Below are 17,726 nucleotides of genomic sequence, written 5' to 3' on the forward strand. Positions count from 1 at the left end.
GGGAAGCGCGTAGCGTTCCAGGACAGTCACCGAACTCCACCTATGCGGCACAAGGATTATTATTATTATTTTCCAAAACCGTCGCGCAGAGCGAGCTGGCCGGCCGCGAGGAGACGGATTGCCGGATGACGAGGAATCGCGCGCGGAAGCAAAGGACCCGAGGGAAGGACGACCTGGCGAACAAGGACGACAAGGCGCTGGAGAAAGCGAGAGGAGACGAGACGTGGAGTGCGCTCTCAGGTGCTGGTGGTGGTAGCAGCGCAGGCGCAGGCGTCCGCACCTGCGTTACCTGGCTGGAAGAAGGAGCAAGAGAGAGAGAAAGACTCGCTTCACGTGCAGGGACGTGCCTAGGCTCGCGGAGCTATGGTCGGAAAATGAAGCAGCAAGGATTCAGGCTCGTGATCATAGAATCACGCGATCGAACGTCCGTCACTTTCCGCAGTCACATGCTCGTGTTTTGAGTCCTGGAATTTTTTGCAGGACTTTCAATTCGCGGATTCTGCCGAGCCACATGCATCTCTTGCCCGCACCGCGCACCGACACGTGTGCGCGAGAGCTCTTAATAAAAAGAAAAAAAATTGGAAAAGGGAAGAAAAAGAAGACGTAGTGTTGGGATAAAATTTCTCGTGATGTGGAAGAAATTCCGACAAGATAATGCGCGCTCCTGCGCAAGCTATACAACGCGAAAGGAGCGCGAATGCCGAATGGAGCAGCAGCGACGCGCCAGCATTCAGCGATAGTAGCAACAGCAGCAGCAGCAGCAGTAGTAGTAGCCGCTGATAGTCACCGAAGGGGGCAAAGTGGAGCGGCAAGTGGGGGCAATAATAAATCGTTCACCTGAACGACGCGACGCTCTTCGGCGCGCTCGCAGTGTCTCGGCCGATCTCGCACCGATCGCACCACGCTCGCCCATCCTTAACCACACGACTTCGCGCGCGCGAACACGTACACACCGCTACCTACACGTACGTCAAACGCACACGTCAGTTCCGCCGTTTGATTTCGCTTCGGTTATCTCTCCTCTCCTCTCCTCTCTCTCTCTCTCTCTCCTCTCTCTCTCTCTCTCTCTCTCTCTCTCTCTCTCTCTTTCTCTCTGTCTCTCTTTTCTTCCTTCTGCTCCCTACTTCCATTCACGACTTCTCGACACTCCTCTTCCCGATTCAGTCTTGTCTTTCTCTCTCTCTCTCCTTTTTCTATATACATATATATATATATATTTCTCTCTCTCTCTCTCTCTCTCTCTCTCTCTCCCCCTCTCCCCCTTCCCTCCCTTTTTCTCCATCCGTCTCCATGTATCTCTTTCGCTTCTTCTATCCATATCCCTACGTCGCTCCCTCCTCCTGATCGTATGCCTCTTCCTCGCCCAAGTACATCATCATCAGCGCCGGTCGTTCCCACGATCACTGTCGCAACCACCGACAGCCGACCACGCAGCAGTCGAAGAGGTAGTCGTGTGCACTCGCGTGCATTCGTCGCGTGCGGACGGACTCGAGGGCCAACGAGGATCGCTCGATCGTGGACGCTGGTACCGCTGTGAACGATCGATCGATCGACCGACCGGTTGATCGGGGACGTGGTGGACATCCTCCGCGGTATCAGCTGGTCCCGCCGAGAGAAGGGTATGCGGTGATCGCGCTGCCTCTGCTTCAGAGAGCATCCGACGTTTTCCGTGAAACGCACAGCGACGACGGTAACGACGACGACGACGACGACGACCACGACCACGATCACGACGACGACGACGACGACGTGTAAAAGAGGAGAAGTAAAAGCGCGTCTTCTGGACCAGGATCAACGGTATAATAAACGCGCACGGCGGCACCGCGCGCTCCGGCACACTTAGCGCACTCTGAAAGGAGGATTGACTTTCTCCAGCTGTTCTTCCAACTGTTCGACAGCCTCTTCCAAGCCGTCGTCGCGAGAAAACGACCAAGAGAACGCCAAGAAGGCAACACGTGACGCTGGAAGACTACGGCGGCATCGGTAAGACAAGGACGACGAAGACGCCAAAGCTCGACGACTTCGGGAAAGAGGTGTTTTTTGTGTACTTTATCTACGGGTGGATTCTGAAGGAAGGAAGGACACCTGAAAGAGAGAGAGAGAGAGAGAGAGAGAGAGAGAGAGAGAGAGAGGGAGAGAGAGAAGAAAGGAGAAGCAAGAGGAAACGAGCTTCGAGTTCGCACTTGGAACGATTTTGGCGTATCGCCGGTGTGCTTTCGTGATTTCGGGGTGAAGGCGCAGTGAAGGTTCGTTCAGCATGAGGGTGCATCGCGGGATCTGCGCGAAACTGCAGGGCGGCTTCCTCAGACGATGGTGTAAGTACTCACTCTTCCCTCGAGATCCCGTTTTGGGAATGTTTCTGAATCCAGGACTCCGTTGCTGCCGAGGAGCAACAGGAGTTTGGCGAGAGCGCTGTACTCTCCGGTGCATTCGTACACTTGTGCTCATTCGCGTGAATTGCGCTCGCCCTCGTAACATAATACGATCGTAACGTAATCGTCATGATCGGCTCGACTCGATCGCGAAAGTCAAGCGTCTCTCGCGTGAATATCGCAGCGTCATACGCGCTCGCCGTGCGTTTACAGCCGGAAGCGGTATTCGCGATATTGTGCGCGCGTATCGAGGTTGCGTGTTTCGCGGTTAAATCGCCGCGATGTTCCCGTTGATCGCCGATGTTGCTGCTCGACCGGACGAGCGGCACGAGGACGAGGCGCGTGCGGACGACGATTGTGAAATCGTCGCGAGAAGACGGCCAGGCAAAGCCGCAGGTAACCTCGGAGGATCTACGACCCGATTATATTCCCCTCGATAACTTTCATATACGCGGTGAGGAGAACAAAACGCGACTTGTATGTCGCGGAAGGTCCACTCGGAATTTCAAGCAGAAGCCGACTCCCTCGTCACGTTGATTGGTCGAACTGACTGAAATAATCGGTCGACTAACGTCGCATTCGCACGCATTCTCTCGTTTCCGTCTTCGTTTACGTCTCCGTCGTAAGTACGATGTAAAAATGATAAAAAATAATTAAGGAACCGCTGTTTACAGTAACCGCTGAGATGCTTTCGCTCGCATGACACGCGGTAGAGCTGAACTTATTACACTTATCAAAAATCTACTCAGTTACGTTTCGCACTCGTAAACATGAGTAAAGTTAACGTTCCAATATAACCACTTCGACGTAGCACTTGAAGCCGAAGGGGCGGAGAGCGGGGGGCAGACATAAAATTCCAAAGCGAATGGTAAATTACCATTTTTGGATTACCTACGCGGCGTTACTTCCACCTTGCGATTTTCTATCTAGGCTAATGGAAAGCGCCGATTCGCGGGCGAAAAGGCTCCCTCGTCTCTATTTTCCCCGGAGAGAGGCCCCTCTCTCGCTCCCCATGTAGGCGCCGTTATGCAAGCTTAATTATCGCTCATCTTATACAACGTTAAAATCGCTTCGAATCTACTAAGGTACGGTAAAGTTCGTCACGCTCGAAAAGCTGAATCGAACCGCGTCGGCGTTTACGTAATGCATCACCGCCGGCTCGCTCGTGGCACCGTCGACTCGTCCTCGATCCTGTCAGCTGGATCCCGACGGTGCATCTTTGCGACAATCGCGCAGCGTCCCGACCACTCCGCCGACCTCGTCTCGGTCTCGCGAGGCGCACCGGACGCACCGTGACGTGGTGCGCTTCTTCGGGCCCGGCAGGCTGCGCGATTAACTCGATCATCGCGGCTAATGTCACGGCTCGCTTGTAGCTCCGTTGCTCTTAATTCGATTCAATGGATGTGTCATCGCGCTCGCGCTCGACCGCACTGAATCATTGCGGTCTATTCAGCGTCGGCCCTCGCCGGCGCGGCGGACCGGCGTCGCCGTCGACACCTCCGCCGCCGCGGCGCACAGTGGAGCCAGATGACATTCTTTGATTGAAAATTCTCTGGAGACCTGAATTTCCAACCGATCATCGACAACAATGGATGAGGTTGAGCCTGAATAAATTCCGAAGAGATCTGTCTTGCCAAAATTGAAAAGAAATTTTTTTCTCAAATTACCAGCCCCAAAAGAAAAAAAATTATCGCGTCAAACGCGAGAAATACTTGTGAAATACTCATTATTCGACATTTATTTCTATCTAATAGCGTATTCAGCGGATTGAAACTATGAAACCAATCAACAGACACCTCGAGATTTATCGATCTTGAAGCAGAAACCCATTAACCCAAAACTCATATGCCCAAAATACAAAAACATCAAATATAGACCCGTTAAGCACAAAATCGAGGGATTTTAATCCTTCATTATTTCTTAATGTGGGCTGAAATGATGAGCTTTGAAATTCTGAGGTGATTTCCAAAAGGTGATTATAAGTTCTGGGGTCTCGCATTTTAATATTCATAGGCTCGAACCCATTGAGGTCGAACCCAAGACACTGTACTTTAAACGATAAACTTTTAAGACAAACCCTAAACCCATGAACCCTGAGCCGATAATTTTTTCGAAATTTCGGCTAGACAGATCTTTTTGGAATTTATTCAAGATCAATCTCATCGATTGGTGTCGATGATCGGTTGGAAATTCAGGTCTCTATACTAGAAAAAATGTATTGTTGCGTGAACCAAAATTTTGTTGTAACAAAATAATTTGGTTAAAATATGCCCAACAAAACTGTTTAGTTCCTGTAAACAAATATCTCGTTTGATTACGGTTTGTTCGTATAACGTAATACTTTTGTTATAACAACCAAAAAGCTTTAACTATATGAATTTTGTTATACTATAATTTTTTCTTAATATATAAAATCTAAATTTTAGTGCACAGAAAGACAAAATAGTATCCATTGGGCCTTATTTTACTTTATGTAAAATAATATTTCGTTATTATATAATTTTTACGGATAAAATAATTAAAATGCTTAACTTTTATATATGAAGAACAAGATCATTTGGTCCAGACAAAGCAGAACATAGCAGACCACATAGCAGGAACAAAGCAGAAAAATATATTTAGTCGAGACAACTAAATATTTCGTTATATAAAACAAGATATTTGGTTGGTATTAAAAAATGCCTCAACTAAACAGTTTTGTTAGAGATACTAAATTTTTTTCCTAGTGTAGAGAATTTTGAACCAATAAATGTCATCTGGCCCCACTGTGCGGCGCCCTGAAGGGGCTGCCACCCCGGGCGCCCCGGGCGGATATGCGCGTTCCGGGTGCCGCGCGGTACTTTTGCGACACGAACCCGAAAGTTCCGTCGCCGGACGGGCCCGATCGGGGCCACGTGAAGTAAAATATGACGCCCGACGTCATAATATCGCCCGCGGTTTATTAACCCGCGCGACCGCTTCCGGAAAGGAGCTTTCGCTGCGAACTCGCGACCGATGCGAGACGTCGTCTTACTCTCGCGCGAATCGGACTCATCGGGAGTTCCGGTAATCTCGCCGGCTGCTGGCGAGCATGGAGAAAAGCACCCAGCATTCTGGCATAGAAAGAGTTCGTCGCGCCGAGGCCGCCGAATGGCGATTCGCTGCTCGTCGAGTAATTCGTTTCGTAGCCTGGGGGGGAATTATTCAATCGGGGCCGACTTAATTGCGCGTGAAGGATTCGGCCGGTTAATCGTACAAAGAGTCGGAGTGATGCGATCGGCCGTTTCTGGGCGGCGCGGGGGGAGGATCCTATTTTCCGCGAAGTTTCCGGTTCGCGAGACAATTCACCGCGGCGACGGCGAGCATGGAACAGCGTCGGTTAAACGTGCGAAAGACGGCGATCATCAGAGTCGTGTAAAGCATGGGGGAGGGCCAGAGAGGTTGCTTGACTCGACTCGAGTTTTCGGGGAGAAAATTTGATTTTCTGCGGGATTTCCGTCCCGCCGAAAACACGGCACACGGTGCTGTAGATGCGGGATATAACGTCGGTCGATTGTGCGAACGACGGCGTTTAATTATGTAAAGCGTCGGAGATTGCGCGACTTACGTGCCCCTCCGGGGAGAAAATTCCATTTTCCGCCGAGTTTCCGATTTGCGAAACGATGACCGCGATGCTGTAAGCGTGGAGCAACTTCGGTTAATCGTGTCGAAGGCGACGGTAAATCACGCGAAGCGTCAGGATTTACGCGACTCGCGGCTTTCGCGGCCGCGAAGATTTGACTTTCCGCGGAGTTTTTTCGATTCGCAGAGCGACTGTAAATATGGAGGCGCAGAGAGCGCATAAATTGTCACGTTTCCATTGTCGTTGATAATTTAGTCGCGCAGACGTACGTACTTTCCATGTCTGCCGTCTGAAAATTATACTGATCTCAATCTCCTGCGTGGCTGCTCGAAGGAGAACGTCACGATTGAACATTGATACTGAGAGAATGTCACGTTGTCGCATGTTTTATCGCCTCTTCGGCCGCGCGAGTCGCGGCAACTGTTTATTTTCATAATATTCTTTCTGGATTCGCGCCTACAACAGGACTCGTATCTCAGCGGCTCTTTAATTTCGATGTGCGAGAATTCGCGCCGTAAACAACATCCCACAAAGCTTGGCTTTAATTTAATTTAATAATATGATGACCCTAAATCTGTCGTAAAATTTATGATCGAAGTGACGTTCGATGTCGGTGGAATGCGAAAGACATGCAAAAAATTAGAGCATGCGAAAGACATGCAAATTACAAGAGAAAAAAAATAGGCAAAAACGGTGAGAAGGATAAACAGGGAGCGATACACGAAGGAGATATCTTTATGCGTATAATTTTGCTAATCATCTGATCGGACCGATTGTTAATCGGTTAATACGATTCCATCAAAGTCCATCAACTTTACATCAGTCGACTTCGGATCTGTCGTCAAATTCGTGACGGGAGTGACATCCGACGTGGATGGAATAAAATAGGAGAAGTGGCGAAGAAAAGAGAGAGAAAAAGAGGGGGAGAGAGAGAGAGAGAGAGAGAGAGAGAGAGAGAGAGAAAGATACGAAAAGGAAAATTGTTAATCGGCTAATGATCGATAAATAACGATCAGGTGATCAGGCTATTTAATGACTGCATTTTATGACGGACGTTTCTCTTCATATCGGACATGTTTTCTTTTTTACTCCTCGCGCCGAACGCTAATCGATCGATCCTTTTTCTAGTACTGGTTATCCTCGGTGGCGTAACATATTGGATCTCAAAGATCGATAGATCGAGATTCCGGGATTGCTAATTATCGCGTTCTCCCGTGCATGCGTCAATCATGCCAAAGTACGAGGTCTGTTTATTATATAATTCAATTTTTTTGCCGTGCGCAAAAAATTGTACATCATCGCCAGGGCAGGTTGAATTGCCAGGTTCGATCGAATCGAACGATCAGCGTCACTCGCGCCGAGTCTCTTTCGAGTCGACCTTGACAATAAATAACATGCAGCGGACATCAATGCGGAGAGAAAAAGACGACTTTGCATCAGGAATAATTAATTGTTCCTGAAGATCAAGGATCATTTAATTTTTATACATATATATGCGCACGTATACGAGCACACTTTATGAGATGTTGTCTTGTCCACTGAAGAATAGACTTTGCGATCATTAACCATTAAAACGTCGACGTCGTTCTCGATGGAATTACCGGCGACTGAGGACATGTTCTCGCGGTCGTCGAGTTGCATCGCGCTCACGGTGTATTGTCGTCTTCGACATTGCTTTGCTCTCTCTCTCTCTCTCTCTCTCTCTCTCCCCTCTCTCTTTCTCTCTCTTTCTCGTGGATACTTGTTGTATGTGCATACGTAAGACATTCGATAGCGTTCGAGCACGTGAGAACGCGAGTCGATGATGTAACCGGCTCCGTAAGTCGGAACTTTCGGGCCCTTACGTGAGATTCGCGAGAATTAACGAAGAATGCGAGTAATCCCGCGCGCAAGGAGAAATCCTGAAGCCGGATTCGCGACTTTCCAAATCCCAGCACTACGAGTGAATGTTATTAATTATTATTTGTAAAGATTATAAAATTCTTTTTAATGCAAAAAGCACAGAATAATTGCGCTCGAAGAAACTCATGAAGTGCATAAAAAAGAAATAAGATAAAAATTTTCCTTTCTTTTTTGTAATCGACAAAATAATACGAATAATGAATGAATTTAAGAGAACCATGAGACACACAAAAGAAATCTACTTTATCCGAGAAGTCATTAGCCTGCATAGTTAAGCAATTTATAATTAAAATTTTTCCATAAGCAGTCTTTCCATGGAAAGATATATCAAATAAAGGACTGCCTCTGAAGTTTCTCGCAGGAATATACAGATGCGCCAATATCTAACATGGAAATACACATTCAACATGGACTTAATAAATTACGAATTGGAATTGTCTTTTACAAAAAGATCTTTTCTCACAAGAAACGATATACGAGAATTATAATTGTGTGTGCAGCAAATTCTTAGTTCATTATGCTGCATACGAGTGTTTGTATGTGTGTGTATGTGTTAAAACTCTTATAAATCCTCGTTTTAATTCATTCTTTTGCCGAGCTATTCACATATTCCTTGTTACGTATTTGTTCGCACATTATCATCGTCGTGTTTCTCATATCGTTCATTTATGCTAACGATGCAAATAATTTTTCGTTAATTAAGATGCAAAATCGATGCAAGCAGTCGTAAATTCATAATAGAAGCAGCCGGCGAAAGACAAGTCGCTATTACGGTAGCGTTACTGCGTCCGGCATTATTTTCTCACCGCGCGAGCAATACTAAGAGAACGGCGTCTCGGGGACAGGCTCGGCGTGTTTTACATATTATGTGCTGATTGGCGTAAGAACAGGAAGCACTCTTATATAACACGAAGTAATCATTGCACGCAGATATATATATACACTTGCATACACTCGCGTGCATGCACACGCATGCTTGCGCCAGCCACGCTGGAGTACGTTTAGTTATGTCTCTGTTTGGACAAGGGTTTGTCATACCGAATTCTAATCGCGACTCAAACAGACACGCCACTTTGACGTTTGACAGCGAATGGGAATGGTAAATCTCTCACGTAAAGACCGGCTAAAGACGAACGTCGTGCATTCGTCGAAAAAGAGAAAGAAAGAAACGAACTCCCGGAGAGCCGGTGTGAGCAAGAGGTGACGTGCATTGAAGTTACAGTTACAGTTAGGAGTTAGAGTCGGTTAACGTCGCGGAGGAATGTAGGTCTGCGGACGTATGTGTGAGCTGTTAAGGCTAATTCCGCGGACTTTATTCGCCCTTCTTTCAAAAGCCGAAGCAGAACCGTCCGGGAGAGCAGTTTCCGACAGATTTTCCACCTCGGAGAATTATCCGAGTTTGTATTTGCATGTAATATATGTGTTATATGTAGTATGTGTCTGTATCTACAGCCATTTTTATTATTTTCGAAGCATCTCTACATGCGATGCTAACGATTTTCTCTAAATTTATCCCAGCGGGAGAAGAGAAACTCAAGAAAGTGTACTTTTGGAGATCTCCTGATTTGAAATTATCCGAATTTATATTTGTTGTATATACTTTTTTATGTAGTATATTTTATATTTGTAGTATTAAGTATGATAATATTTATTTATATGTTATATCCACTCTTCTATTTTTTTGAAGCATTATTTGACGCGATACCAGAAATTCCTCGGCTCTCATTCCGTCGATTTTCCTGAACCTGAACAAATTCTCACAGCGGAGATGGCGAAACGAGGTCTGGTCTGTTCGCTCGCGCGCGACTGTTTCACGGGTCTCGCGAGGTTCTCGCTCTTTTTCCAACGCTCGGCGATTAGCTCGATCAGCGCGTCGACTTTCGACGAGTGCCATTTGCCTTGGAGATTTGCGCGACGAAACATTTCGCGCGCGAAAGCGACCACTTGCTGACAATTCGCCGCCACCGCCGCCGCTGCCACCGATGCAAATTTCCATTTTTACGACTGCAGATTACCGGCAATAAGGAAAACGCGGCAACGAGATCTCCGCTTGTTGTCGTCCGTGACTTTTTACCGGCGTGCCGACAAGAGAACGTGATTGTAAATCGCGGGCGATAAAAACTGCGAACACGGTAAACGTGTAAATGCTATTGTGTTCTCGCGCGAGGCGGTGTCTCGCGAGAGGTGTCGCGAGAGCTGACGGAGGTTGTGGAAATGAATAAAGGCGCCGAAAGCGTAGGCTTCGTCGATCGGCTGATTCACACGCGCGGCTCTCTCGTCGAGTCGACAACGCGGCTCTTCGAAGGAGCGCGGGGCGATGTTATTACGGCTGGCGTGTATTAAAGCGCACCGAGCCGTTGGATGCGGATGGATGAGAGGGAATCTCATGAGCCGGCTCGCGTAACGAAAACGCCGAATGAGAAAGCCGCAATTTGGTGAAGATGAATTTCCGTCGCTCCTGCGCGCTCCCCGCATCCTCCACAGGTGCGCCGATCGGAAAAAGAGCCGCCGCCGTCGCCGCCATGCTCGCGCGCGAGCGCGTCGGCCTTCTCTTCGGCGCGTCTCGAGTTCAACGAACTGTCGGTTTCTCGTTCGTATTCCCATCATCGAATCGTCGAAACGGGGAAACTCGCCGTTCTCATTACGAGCCTTTATTTGCGACAGCAATCAACCGCGGCGGTCCTCTCTCTCTCTCTCTCTCTCTCTCTCTCTCTCTCTCTCTCTCTCTCTCTCTCTCTCTCTCTCTCTCTTCCTTCCTCTTTCTCTTTCGCTCCCCCCCCTCTCTCCTTCGCTCTTTCTCTGAGCTAGCAATTACGGGTCCGGGACATGCAGAGCACAAAGTTCGGATGAAATTACTCTCTCCTTCTAAGTGCGCTCTCGCGCGCATCTCGATGGACGCGAGCACGCGGCCGCGGATTCGTGAGCGCACTTATCTAACTTCGCCTATCATCCTTTGTCCGGCCAATGGAGACCGGGCTGATTTATCTGGTATCAAAGGTCTCGACGTGAAATGGCGACCCGATCGGGCTCGCGGACGAAAAGAATAAAATCGATAGAGATATTTTGTTTTCTCTTTGGCAACCGCGCGTTTTCCACGAGAAACGTGTTGGGAAATTGCGGCGAACACGCGAGCGACGACTTGAAATGTTCTCGGGAAGAAATCCTCTCTCTCTCATCCGGCGTGACCACCGGGCCCGGTGCCGGGCTTCGCGATTTTCCTCTCGGGGGACGAGCTCCGTTCTCTCACGGTGGATTATTCGCGCGTGTCGATTAGATATCGACACGGCTCGATCCGAGCCGCCGGGTCCGGAGACCGACGACTGGCTGGCGTTATTGGCTCGGCAGGAATGTAGAATGCATTCGATCGGCCAAGCAGGCGGTGCAGGGAGCGAGCTTCGGCCGATCGGAAACCTGCTTCGCGGCGCTCCTCTTGCAGCAAAGCGCGTTGCGCGATAGTTTCGCGAATACGCGCCCGGATTGCTTGTCCTCCGACCCTTACGCGGCACTAATGAATGCGATTGTTCGTGGGAAGTGGCACGTGGACGAACTTTGTTTCTCGGAAATATCGATTGCGAGTAATGATTCGTCGGTAAATACTTCAATAGGCGTGAGATCGAAGTCAAACTGTTACGTAAGAATAAATAGAAGACCAATTGTAGGTCTTAGTCGCGGCTAATCTTAAGTTGAGGATGATCACGTAACAAGTTGATGGACAAGAAACGTGTGTACGTGTGAAATCGAAACTTCTTCGGAGAAACGAGAAACCGCGGTGAGAATTGCACCGGATGATCAAATTTTTTCCGCATTCTTTGAACTTTTGACACTTCGAGCGAAGGTGGAACGTTTTTAATAAGTCGACAGAAGTTTGACATTTGAGAGACATCCTCTTAAATTTAGAAGTCGGGCGGGAAAAATTGAGCCCTAATGCGAGAGGAAAGGAAGTTGAGAGAGAAGAAAAGTCGAGTCTTAAGCTTTGTTTGACAGCGTCGAGTTCGTAAAAACCCGGAGATGACTAATTCCGCAGACAGTGGTATTTCTTAGCCATCGATGGAATTAAATATACGCAGTAAAATCTGTCACTTTGTTCCCATTGTCCTTCACTCGAATTTTAAGTTTCCCTCGACTTGTTAAAAACGTTTCACTCCTGCTCGAAATCCCAAAGGACTAAGGAATACGGAAGAAATGCGATCGTTCGGAGGAAAGTGAATTCTCAGTTTAAATTATCTTCGCGGCGAGTTCTCCGACTCTCCGAAGGTGCCGAGACGTAAAATTCGGATCAATGGTCGAGACCCGAGACATATTCGAGTGTAATTAAAAACACCGGCTGTCGCCACGATATTTTGCGTCTAGCCTTAAGAGCGAAAATGTGAAAGACATCGTGATGATATCATTTCTCAATCCCGCCGTAATGCTGAAGAGGCGCGAGAGCAAATACGACTGGACTCGCGGAATCCTCGACTCGCAGGATTAGAACTGCATAATGGATTGTTGGTTAGCCAGTCAGTCGGTGCTCGACGCAAGTGAGATCTCCTCGCTGTTTTTCACGAGCTCTCCGAGAGCGGAAGGAGCTTTCGGTTGAAAGGTTAATGAGAAGGAACGATGGAACAGTCACGCGAAGATTAGCTGTGACAAATGATGGTCAGCGCGATTACGTCGGCGGACGTACACGCTTGAGGATGTTCCTCGAGTTGTACAAGAACACTTGCATAATGGCCGATCTCGAAGAGGTAGAATCTTGTTTGCGTCTCTCATTAGTGGCACTTCAACTTCGGCCGAGTCCGACGCCTCGCGAGTGATCGATCACCACTTTTGCGCGGACACGAGAGCGAAAAAAGCGAATCTGTTTTTCCGTTTTGTTTCTCCCTTCCTTTTGTTCGAGTTTCTCGAACATGTTCGAGAACGAGGAGAAAGACCGAGGAAGGGGGGAGGATAGAACGTCTCTACTCTGAGTCTGAGTCCACATTTTAAAAACCCCTCCTCCATGATTGTGCGACTTGCTTTCTACAGATTCCAGCTAAATCGCTCGCGATTGACATCGACATGGAAAGCGAGGTTTGCAATTTCGCCACCCGCGGCGAAGTGCAAGAGAGAAGGAGAAAAGAAGGAGAGCGCGGCAGGGAAGGAGAAGAAAAGAGGCACAGAGGCCGTAGAAAGAGTACCTTTGAACCTTCGTACTTTCTCCCGATACAGGCGGTGTAATCGACGACTTAATGACCGCCTCTGTAATCCGCATTAGCTCACGAAGAAATGGCGATCGGCCGCGGATGCGTGCGGTGTCATAATCACGAGCGCGAGGCGAGCGACGGCAATTTCGTCCGGTCTCGAAAGAAACTGTGTCGATATAATTAATGACGTCGACGTCGTTCGCCGCTGCACAGTGCAGCAACAGCAGCTTAAATGCTCTCTTATCGCGCGCGAGGCTTGGAAAGCGAGCCCACTCGCGTTCCTGAATGGCGAGAATTCGCGCTGATTGCACGATTACGGCCCCCGCGACGTCGTAACGGCGCGTAACGCGCGAAACGCACTCGGCTCGTTCGAACAATCTCGCGATTCTAATATCTCCGCCGAGCGGACGCGTCCGTTTGCTAGGCGCGATCGCTCTTCGTCAATTACCGGTCGCGGCGTATTATGTATATGTTTATGAAAATCAGACGTTTGCGAAGGAGAAAAAAGCAGATGTCGGACGTCGATAATAGGCAACACCGGTGGCTTTTTTATTAATGCGACTAGCCAGCTGAACGGGGGGCGAGCGGCGTAATCGTTCGCGACGCGGGAATCTATGTAATGATTAATTGTGTAACGATTAAGCGAAATAATGATTCTAACGACGAGAACGGATTGATTGCGTCAGGCCGGCGTTGCGAGTGTGTTACTGCGGGATTAACTTTCTTTTTTCCTTCGGAAGGGCCGGAAATCACATTTGCGTGCGCGTGCGCGGTCATATGGGAGGACGGAAATATGGGGGTCGAATTTTACATATTTATATAATTTTATATGGCCTCATTTTTGCAAAAATATCGACACATGTTTGCGTTTATATGTATATGTGTGTAACATATGTTTAAATTTTTTTTAAATTCTGTTTTAATCAGCGACGAGATATAAGGAACGTTACTATGAATATTCATCGACAAATTTCATAACAAGAGAAGGAGAAATCCCGTCACATAAGGTTGATCGGTGTTATTGTTGTTTGAAATTATAAACTTATTTCTGAATAGGTGAATAAAATATTTCCGAATTCCGCGGATGAATGAATTCGTTACGTGGACGAAGAGAAGAAAGGACATAAAGTTTCACGACTCTGTCGTTTGCAAAAACAGAAGAAAGAGAGAGAGAGAGAGTTAAAAGCGTGCAGAAATTTTAGTCCTTTCTTTACGGGGTTTTGCATAAATATATTGAAAATCGTTGTTTACTCGGTTCCGATTGACAACGAGCAACAACTTTTACGAGGATAAATAAAATACGGATGTCGAACGATACGCAACACTGCAGGAGTGTTTGCTTGTATTGCCGAGAGGAATATAACTACACACAGCTGGTCCGTTCTTTTTGAAGTACCTTTATATATATATATATATATGTGCGTATACAGTCGACGGATATCGGTCAGGCATTTGTAAGCGATCGGCGTAACAAATTTACTCGCTCGAAGTCCGCGTGGATCGATCTTGAATCACTCTCGAAACTAACCGGACTTTCACTCGGTCTCTCGTGCGCGCTCAGCGCGCCGTTACTTTTGTACCACCGCTGCTCGGATCGGCTAAGTTTGTAAAAGCGTAATATCATGAGAGAGAGAGAGAGAGAGAGAGAGAGAGAGAGAGAGAGAGAGAGACGCTCGACTAGGGAGAAAAACCGGGGCCTCTCGTCGCGCCGGTAAAAGCCGGTGGAAGAATAGCCATCACAATGAGCGAGTTTTGTGCGGCAATTACGCTCTCGGACGGAGAGATGTGGCTGTCGTGACGGCGGCGGCAAGAAATTACGAAAGTGCGCCTGTTGCAACGCTTATCTTTACATACAATTCATCCAGTTTCGTAACGCACCGTGCGACGCGGGAAAGAGAGACGAGAGCGAAGAGCGACGTGGTCGTTTCCAAAGCGCACGGCAATTCCGACTATTTCTCGTGTATCTAGGCAAATCTAGGTAGGGAGAAGTGAGGGGGAGGAGGGAGGAGGGAGGAGGATAACGCTGTTAAATTAAATTAAGTGCGTGGTTTACAAGCCGGTCTTTATCCCCGAATTGTCGTCCCGCTAGTCGGCAGAATGGCGACAAGCAAAAATATAATGAATTACTTCTCCGAAACGCGAAGATTTGCACGTGGCATCGAATTAAAATAAATAAGAAGGAGAATTTCTATTAATATTCCCCAGGTATCCAGTCAGTGAGGCAAGTGGCCGATCGGAGCTAAAGTAGGCTCACGGTAATGATTAATTGATTGTCGCAGAGGAATGATAATCGCAAGCGATTCCAGCAAAAATTTATTAATCGCGACCGTCAATCGAGTCTTGGCTCGTTTCGGCAGTTCTTCTCACAGATGAAGTAGCGAAGATAAATTCCCCGTTGTTACCCACGAGATCCCGTTCGTTATTACGCGAAGCCGCGAGAGAGGCGAGGCGCAGACCGCTTCATCGAGTTACTTTTCTACCCTTCTCGCAAAAAGTCCCTCGCTGTCCGTCTATATCTTTTTTTTATCGCCGCGCGTCGGAAGTGCGCACTTCATCAGTTTCGTCGAGCCGCAAAAAAATATGCAAAAAGAAAAGAAAATGGAGAGAAGTATTCCGCTAATGGCGCATTCACCTCAAATTGCATTCAAGTAGAACGAACGAACGATCGCTTGCACGCGGAGCCACGCTCCGAAGGCGCAGCGAACGTTTCCTCGTCTGAAAAGGATTTTTTCCTCACGCAAAAATCTCAGCGCGCATTAGCGCGTCTTTTTTGCGCGTTTCGTCGAGAGAGCGCGCGCACTTCCTTCATTTCGTCGGGCTCTCCTGGCTCGGCTTAACACACATCCTCCGCTCGACGGATCGATCGGCTCTCCCGTGCGAGGCCCGCAATTCTATAATCGCCCGGTGCGAATGCAGGTACACGTTAGAAAGTTCCCGCGTCTCGCCGCGCGCAAACGGTACATGCGTTCGGCCGTGCGAAATCCACTGAGAAACAAGCGCTATCACGCCGCGATACGCGTTGACACACATTTTTCCTTCATCTCACTTCGACGTGCGTCGCGTCGAATGGGAGTAATCTCTCGTTCGTCCAAAAAGAATGGGAAAAAAAGTCGGCGAGAAGGAGAATCCGTCACTTTCAAGGGGTGCTGGGAGGGTGAAAAAAATTTCAACCCCTCCTCCGCTTTATCTTCGTGATATACGACGGGCAATTTACGCGTCCTCCTCACGAGGCAAATTCGGTTGTAAGGACGCACGCGGAATAAAAAGAAGTCGGTCGAATCAATGCGTGACATTGAACGAACCGAACGGGTTCTCGCCGAAGGAAACAGAATTCCCGGTTCTTACGAATCCAATTCCGTTGCGAGCGGCAGGAATGCTGTTCCTCCCGACGAGAACGCGTTTCGGTGATTCAACATCGCGCTCACTCGAGCAGTCCTTCCTCCGCCCCCGTCGCCCCTCCGACGTTTCCGCAATTATACGTTCGAGTATCCGTACGTCCGATCTCCGCGAGTTCCCCGGACAACTCCGCGACAATTAATATTTCGCCACCGTTCTCATAGCAGCCGCGCGCGGCTCCCGTTCGCCGAGCGCGAGTCGACTTCCGGCGGAGCGTCGCGGAGCGGCCGGAGCGCGAGAAAGACCGCGGGTCTCTCCCACGGAGAAGAGAGAAGGGGCAAGACAGATACTTCGCATTGTCAAAAGGCGAGATAATATCGGGCACACACGGTGGGAACGGATTATGTATCGCGAGGTGGGAACTAGAGCGCCGAAAGTCCCGTTTTCTATATCTACGAAACCGCCTAATTGCCGGCCGCTTTGCGTCGCTCCGCACGCGCTCACTTTTCCGGTCGAGCGCGTTTGCCCGCCCGGTGTCTCTTTTCATCGTGGAAAAGTGCTCGCTTTGATCAAATCGTGATAAAAAAAGAGGGAGCGAGAGAGAGAGAGAGAGAGAGAGAGAGAGAGAGAGAGAGAGAGAAAGAGAGAGATCGAAAGAGACAAAAAGAGCAGGGAGCAGAAGGAGGGAAAGGAATACAAGTACCTATATTTTCCGCGCGCAATAAAACGCGCAATTGCCGGAGCGATTGGAGCGCGAGATAGCAGCCGATGAGCGTGCAAAAGTCCAAACGTTCAGAAGCGCTCGACGAGCGAGCCCGACAAATTGCGCGACTGTTTGTACAACAAAGTCTCGCTGCGATAAATCGCTGTGATTTCATCTGTCGGCTGTTCGCGAGGTATGCAAGAACGCTCGCGCGTTATATTTTTTCACAAGAGATCCGAGCCAAAGAATAGGCTAAATCTCATGCAGGCAATAATCAGTAGCGACACAGAAAGCGGTGCAGAAAGATGGACTGCCAAAGAGCAGGAGAAGAAAAGGCAAGATAAGAAAATACAAAATTAACGAGATGTCAAAACTCATAGAGATGGATGGATTAATGTATAAAATTTTTAAAGATCGCGTTTAATTGATTAACCAACTGAAATAACAGAGGCGCGTTAAAGAAAACAACAGATACGTCAAACGAGAAGGAATGGACAAAGAATAAAATTGAATTACGTTAAATTAAAATATTAAATATAAAGATCAGAAAGTGTCAGAAAATGAAGTTAAATTATATACGAATTAAGAAGGAGTGATAACAAGAAATAGAATAAGATGAATGAGAGGCAATATAATGCAATTATGAT

At 48.1% G+C, this 17,726-nt stretch overlaps 1 protein-coding gene across 1 annotated transcript in view; it reads left to right on the forward strand.

The window, feature by feature from the left end:
* Nucleotides 1-592: 592 nt before the first annotated feature.
* Nucleotides 593-17,726, forward strand: part of emp (epithelial membrane protein) — a 45,060-nt gene continuing 27,926 nt past the window's right edge. Inside the window, exon 1 of the mRNA XM_011138307.2 lies at nt 593-2,315. Within this exon, the coding sequence (XP_011136609.1) occupies nt 2,258-2,315 (58 nt within the window). The 5' untranslated portion in view covers nt 593-2,257. The remainder of the gene's footprint in view (nt 2,316-17,726) is intronic.

This window comes from Harpegnathos saltator, unplaced genomic scaffold (genome assembly GCF_003227715.2).
Source record: "Harpegnathos saltator strain DR-91 unplaced genomic scaffold, Hsal_v8.6 scaffold119, whole genome shotgun sequence".
Lineage (NCBI taxonomy): Eukaryota > Metazoa > Arthropoda > Insecta > Hymenoptera > Formicidae > Harpegnathos > Harpegnathos saltator.